The 7,561-nt window shown below is 40.2% G+C and overlaps 1 protein-coding gene across 1 annotated transcript in view; it reads left to right on the top strand.

Annotated features, from left to right (window-relative positions):
* Positions 1–5,451: 5,451 nt before the first annotated feature.
* The window catches only part of LOC123960682 (granzyme A-like), a 2,867-nt gene continuing 757 nt past the window's right edge, over positions 5,452–7,561 (top strand). Inside the window, exons 1-4 of the mRNA XM_046035588.1 lie at positions 5,452–5,514; positions 5,676–5,817; positions 6,793–6,931; positions 7,338–7,483. Of these exons, the coding sequence (XP_045891544.1) occupies positions 5,490–5,514; positions 5,676–5,817; positions 6,793–6,931; positions 7,338–7,483 (452 nt within the window). The 5' untranslated portion in view covers positions 5,452–5,489. The remainder of the gene's footprint in view (positions 5,515–5,675; positions 5,818–6,792; positions 6,932–7,337; positions 7,484–7,561) is intronic.

Here is a 7,561-nt window from a genome sequence, read left to right on the forward strand (position 1 = left end):
TTTCTGGTTATGGAGTCAACAATTATTAGTGTGGCTGGGGAGAAAAGGGGACGAGGAGATGCCGGTTGTGGGGTTCCAGAGCAGGACTGAGCAGAATCTGCTTCAACACTGCGTGTGGACTGAGGATGGAGTGTGTGAGTGTTTTGTTGGAGCAGCAGTAACAGACCTGAGAGAAGGGCAACCCCGCGCTGCAGGGTAGAGACGGCCACTGAAGCGTCTAATCACAGCTTCCTTCAGGATCCTACGTCGGGAAGCGGAGGTTTTTGACCGGGATGACGGCCGCCGATCAGGCCCAGCGGCAGACCGGCAGCCCAGCCGATCACCATTTGCCGCCAGTGCAGGAGATTTAGCCAGTGGAGGAGATGCAACTGTGTTGGCCAGCAATATCCGCTGCGATCCGTATAAGGGAGACTCGAAGCCACAGGTGCATCCGCTGGATAGACCGGAGTGTCATCAGACAGGGCTGCATAGCGGTTGGAGAGGCGGATGTGCGGAGGAGAGGCCTTGGAAGGGTAGAGGGGTCACATTGAACATTACGTCGCGGCAGTTGTGTGGGGCGTCGCTATGACGACAAGCTACGTACTATGGGTACTATCTGCAGTGGAAAACGGAGCAGGGCCGAGTAGAGTTGAGTCTATCAATTTGCGCTATGGTAGCATTTTTCGGCACGGCAGCATAGATCGTCAGAACACCGGCAACAGTTCCAACGTTTAGTCCTTAAGACAATGCAACTCCTCAAAGTGCGGAGTTGTTGTAAACGTTGGCTAACAAAGCTAAAGTTATAACTATAAAATGCTAATGTTACACCTGATGTGAAAGCTACTGAGCAAACGTTCAAATTGTTTGGCCAATTTTTATGTAAAATTTAGTTGAAATATGGTGATTTTTGTAGTGGTTTATGGTAAGATGTGGAACAATGATGTTGTGTGGTTGTGGACTTATGATGTTGTGAGTAACTTATACCATCTTTGATTTGGATCACACTACCTTGTTTCTTACGACCCTCCCTTCTCTGCTTCTGATTGGCTAATAGTCCTTACCTGGGAACGCATGTGCAACTCCCAACAAAGATTTTGTACAAGTAAGATGCATCACTCTGTAGCTCAGCGGAGCATTATTATATCAGAGTTGAGTTATTATGCTCATTTTCAGTTTCATAATCTTATTTAGGGGTTGTACCAGAACAGGTTTACATGGTTTAATTTTCAAAAAACACCATATTTTTTGTCGAGCAGTATGACAAAAAATTGGGGCCAATGAGAAGCAGGTAAACACGGCTTAATTTCAGCTGTACATGTTGCCGACCAGCTTGGCAACATGGACTGGAGCAAGAGTTTCAGAGTGGTGAGTTATTATTCTGTAACAAATGTATTTTTCATCCATAAACTTTTAACTGAGCTCTGTCTCTACATCACAATAACAACTTTATGTCCATTGACTGCCTGGAGGGACCCACTGGACCCAATTCCTACAAATCTCCTCCAAGCCATATCTCCAACCGTGGTCCCAGCAATCACTCGTGATAAATACTTCTCTGGCTTCAGGAACCTTCCTGACCACTTTCAAAAGGGCTCGGGTTACACCGTTGCTCAAAAAGTCCTCACTCGACCCAACTCAAATTGAGAACTAAAACCAGCCAATTTCTCTTCTACCATTTTTATCAAAAACTACTGAACGGGCAGTCTTCAAACAGGTCTCAGAATTCCTCTTACAGAATGACCTCCTAGATACATATCAGTCTGTTTTTAAGTGTGAGTGTGTGTGAGTGGCCACTCTACTGAAACTGCTCTTTTGTCTGCAACAGAAGCCCTAAGATCAGCTAAAACTGCAGCCCTGTCCTCGTTTCTTATCCTGCTTGAACTATCAGCTGCCGTTGACACAGTCAATCACAGGATCCTGCTATCTGCACTCTCAGCAATGGGCATCTCGAGTAAAGTACTCCAGTGGTTTGAATTCTACCTCTCTGGGCATTCCTACAATGTTTTGTGGCAAGGACAATTATCCTCCTCCCACCTCACTGGGGCTGATCATTCGCTCGCACGGCTTCTCTTACCACTGCTATTCAGACGATACATAACTCTACCTATCCTTCCCACAAGACGACCCCACCATCTCGGCGCAGATCACAGACTGTCTCAGATATCTGCATGGGTGAAGGCTTGCCACCTTCAACTAAACCTCTCTAAGACGCTCCACATGCCATCAGAGCAGCATTCCTCTCTAACTTCAAGAAGCTCTTGAAAACTCATCTCTTCCGAGAACACTTCCTCTTATAACACCTCTAACTCCTGTCCCCTTACAATTATCTTGTATTGATCACACTTTTTTGTTAACTTCTAACTTCTTCTTGTCTACTTCTTTCCCTAGGTATTTAACCCATTGATACGATATATTACTATGTATGTATTGTTATTTGTAGATCTCGTACTGTATTTGATGCTTTGTTGATGCTTGTATGTTCTTCCTCAAATGTAAGTCGCTTTGGATAAAAGTGCCTGCCAAATGAGGAAATGGAAATGACTACAAACGAGCTGTTTTCAAGCAGTTCAGAGCATTGTTTTTTGTGGGAGATGGGAACTCCCTTTGGGCTAGACTTTGGGCTTTTTCACTTTGCAAACCTATTACATGCACAAAAATGGTATATAACTCAATGAAGGCGAGGGAAAAGGCCAAAAAAGCGTAATACCACCTCTTTAAGATGCACTGTCAGTGCTTGAAATGGGCCGGAACACCCTGGTACATAGTACCGGCACCTCAACATTTTACTCTTTGGCATACCAGGACATTTTCTTGCTTACCGGGACTTCTCCCAAGCAGCCGGTATTCTCCTGCATAATAAGAAAACATGCAATGCAATTGAAATATAAAAGAAACAAATTTGCATTGTCCAAAAGCTGATTAATTAATTATATTCCATTATATTTTGAATTGTCACCTTAATTTAGTTTCCCTTCAAATAAATGAAGACATTTCCTCCTTAAGTTGGTGCAGAAAATGTGTTCAGAATGCAGGAAATGAAGTGGTGTATGTGCAAAGTCGTTAATGTTATAATATTTACTAGTTTCATCTTGTGCACTGTAGATTCATCAAAGCTAACTAGAAACATGTTCTATAAAGTTTTATTGTTAAACTCTAGGTGGGAGAGTTTTGCACCAGCCCTTCTGCAACTGCAGCTGAGAAAGACGGTGATGCATGCTAGTCACCTGCTTTACTGAATCAGCAGCAAAAAGAAGAAGTATTAGCTACATTTTTTTTAATCTTGACACATAATATGTCAAATAAAACATCACACAGGGGTTATCCAATTAGCTAGTTTGTTTGTTTATTTCAAAAGGTCAGTAAATGCGAAATGATCCAAAGTTAGCTAAAAAGGATGTATTTTATCTGGTGTCCCGGGCCAGATGTTACAGCAGACCCTACAATGTGATTTAATGCCTTGACTAAAAACATTATTTCAGAGAAACTTTATCTAAAAATTTTCAAATCCAGGCTTAAAGGGAAACATTAATGTGAATGTGACATGGGGAATGGCTGAGTGCAGAAGCTGAGAACTGAGGTGTGGACCCAAATGCAGACTGTAGGCGAGGTAGTTGCAGTTCGAATAAGGATTTATTAACACAAAACTAAACAGGCTTACGCTGGGAGCTCAGCGGCAAATGTTCAAACAAAAGGGAACTCCAAACGAAACATAATCCAAAGGGAAGAATCCGTGAACAAAGTACAAACCAATGAAGTAATCCAAAAGGGCAGGGAAGGCACAGAACACTCAACACAGACAACGCAGACAACGCAGATAATGCAGACAATACAGACAATGCAGACAATACAAGGACGTGACAAGGAGCGAAGAAAACTGGGGACAATATATACACACGTAAACGAGCAGGTGAGGGAAGCACAGCTGAGATACATCAGGTAATCAGACAAAGCTAGACAAGGACACCAGGTACAGAAGGTTACCAAAATAAACAGGAAGTAAAGTTCACAGGAACACACAAGGACAGATCTACCAAAGTAAAATGCAAAAACATGGAAAGACAGCAAAATCAGGACACAGACGGGACCAAACAGGAGACAAGACTACCCTTAAACATGGAGATAAGACTAAGGACTAAGACAGACCATAATGAGAAAATACAGAAGTACACCGATAAGGAAAACACTAAACATGAACTAAAGCACAGGACCAAGAACTAAGATGAGAGATAAGACAATTACAAAGAAAACTTAAAGCGAAAGAGCCAAAATAATAAACTAGACTAAAAAACTCCAAACCATGACAATATCAAATAAAACACAGGAAAAACAACAGCACAAAACCAAATCCTAACAGAATATGGCATGAAATTCTGATAGTATTAGTCATATGATTAAGACACAACTTATTAAAAAGTATGTGGCATTATTTTTATTTGTACTTCTATGTTCTTGTTGTGTGTTTTTTATTTGTTTGTTTTTTGTATTTTGTACTATACAGTATTTTGTGTTTAGGCCTTTATGTGCATGTGGACCACACCTTATAAACCTTACAGACTTTAGGTTAATTCAAAATGTATTTGCTGCTGCCAATTTGTAGTATAATTCAATTCAAATTAGCTATACTTTGTAGTATATAAAAATAGTTTTTAGGAGACAATGTTGAAAAGTCAATGTGGTGTTAGATTTATAGTATTCTGATAAAAAATGTAGCTTTCCAGCATCGGAAACTAAGCTAAGTTTAAATCACATAGTGATGACTAGAGCAATAAACATGTTTTACACAGGGAAAGTATTTGTGACCACAAACTGAGCCGTTCTCATGTGCCTCTGGCTGTTAGATTAGATTATGAACATTATGTTTTCTACATGTACTGTAAGCATCATGTTGCTTTCTTTAGTAGCTGCTATGTAACTAAGAGTCCTATAAATAAATAAATACTGAAAGACGTTTGACTATTTCTCGCTCGTTTGATGAAAATTAAAGCAAAAGGGCCACATTTTGGAAAACATCCTTCTTTGTGTTCTGGCAGAGAGTTAGAGGATTGTTACCGCTGTCATGTTATTGATCATTCAACTCCACCAGCCCATCAGCCACTATGTTTCACATTCTCACGGTTTCCTCTAAATCGTAACATGAAAGGTTCGACATCAGCCCCCAGATTTGGCTGCCCACCCTTACTGAAATGGCTGCACCCTGATGATGTGAGCTGCTTCACGTAAAGAAAGCCACCACCACACGGCATGTGAATAACATGGATACGATGACTGGTAAATGACAAAAGCTGTTACCACAGGCTTCTAAATGAACATGGTACACAATGATTCTCATGTCATACTCGCATCCATTTTGCTGACTCATGCATTTCCACGGTCAGACCACATCCTTTGAGCTTAACACATAAAGACAAGTGTGTCCACTGAGGTGGGTTTCAGTTCATTTATCATCCCATCAAAGAGAGAGTAAAGAAGAAATGTTCTGCCCAGGAGCTTTATCTGTTTTATTCTCTTGTATGGTCCTCCTCATTGTCCAGTCAAGTGAGTAATATCTTTTATATATTGCAGTCAGACTGATATCTTGCTCATTCATGTAAACGTTCAGAATGCAAAGTAATGCTACTGTGTTTTATTTGGTTTCAACCAATTGTTGATTCATTTATCTAGTGTTTAGTTAAATTAATTAGTGTATTCCGTTTTAGGTCATGGCTCTGAGATTATTGGGGGGAAAGAGGTGGCGCCCCACTCGTTGCCTTTCATGGCTCTGCTGGAGAGCAAAATATCAGTCTGTGGAGGGACACTAATAAGTCCAAAATGGGTCCTGACTGCTGCCCACTGTGCTGAGTAAGAACAAGATACTTCCTAAAATGTTCAAGACAAATTTCTACTGATGAAGTAAAAGCTGGTGTGTACTGGCCTACTGTAAAGCCTTACAATAGTTGGAGTTTTGATGAAAAAGATCAGATCTGCTTTGATGTTGAATATTTGCACTTTTTGTAAAAATAGTAAAAAGTAAAAATCAAACAAGGAAAAATGTTTTCACTAACCAAATCAGAGATACAAGCATATAGACACACAATGATGACTGCTTTGAACTGCTTTGAACACTAATATTTAAGATAAGGTTATCCAAATGCATTCAGACAGAATGACATGTAAAGTACATGATGGCCAAACTTCTGACAGGGAAGAAAAAACAAGAGATTGTCATCAAGTAAAAATTGTCTTTTGCTTCAACAAACCACAAAAGACATGCGTTGAGAGAAGACATACTCTTGAGCCTTGTAACATTTGTATCTGTATATACTATATGTCACTTTCTAAACAAGTCCATGTCTTTGCTGTGGTCCTGTTACCATTTATTATAGATAACACGTCTTCTAAATTAGTTGACTCCACAAAGAACAGACTGAAAGAGGCGGACGTTAAAGAGAAAGATTCCTCTAATATTAGATGCAAAAGCAGATCTATTGATGCAAAATTCTGCCTTTATAAATTCATCTCTGGAAGAGTGAAGATAAACATTATAGTTTTATATCAGTCCACACCCATAAGTGTCAATTTTTTACAGTACCTACTGCGCAGTCACATCAGCCCTGTTAGGGGGTAAACACTTCATTTGACACTTATCAACTAACACTTAAGTCTCAACACTCACTGATACTGAGGGGGAAAAACTGCTGTTATATTTTCTCAATGAAGGCCATATTCTGACCTACATATAAAAAAGCAACTGTGATAATGTCATCATTTTGTCACTAACTAGCATGTTAGTGTATGTGAACATTGTTCTGATGAAACCCTGTTTCCTGCTCTTAGCATTAAGAAGGTGTACCTGGGGGTGCACTCCATCAAAGCAAAGGAAAAAGATTCACGGCAGGTCCGAAAGGTGAAGCGCAGTTTTCCTCATCCCTGCTATGATAAAGCAGATAAGGTCAATGACCTCATGTTGCTCAAGGTAAGTTAATATTACAGTAACCAATAATGAGCGGTTGACGATCGATGGACTAATACAAAACAATACATATGAAAAACGATATGAGCTTTCTGTGACTGCTTTGTTAGCAGCGACATTTTTAACAAGCCTGCATTCATGAAAACCTACTTTCCTTGTGCTGTGATCAGTGCTATTTAAACAATGAATGATACAAACAGTGATTTGATTAACAGTCTACAGGTGTTTGCAGTCTATTCAGGTGACAAACACAAGATTTAGACAAATAAATTACTACAAGAATTCTAATCTCCAGAGCCCCCATGTTATTATAGATATTTTTATATCACTTAAACTGGATGGGTAACAGTGCTCAAGAATGATGCTAGAAAAGAAATTTCTAAATGTTATGTCTATTTTTAAATTTCAGCTTGACAAACCGGTGAAGCAAACCAAGACGGTGAAATGTCTCGGGTTCGATAACACCATCAGAGAACCAGCAGCGGGCACCAGCTGTCTGGTGGCTGGATGGGGGAAAACAAACAATGCTTCCGAGCAAATGTCAGATGTCCTGAGGTCTGTCAATGTGACTGTGATCGACAGAGTCAAGTGCAACTCTCCTGAATATTACGGCCTTAAGCCTGTTATCACCAG

The sequence above is a fragment of the Micropterus dolomieu genome, linkage group LG21 (assembly GCF_021292245.1).
Source record: "Micropterus dolomieu isolate WLL.071019.BEF.003 ecotype Adirondacks linkage group LG21, ASM2129224v1, whole genome shotgun sequence".
NCBI lineage: Eukaryota > Metazoa > Chordata > Actinopteri > Centrarchiformes > Centrarchidae > Micropterus > Micropterus dolomieu.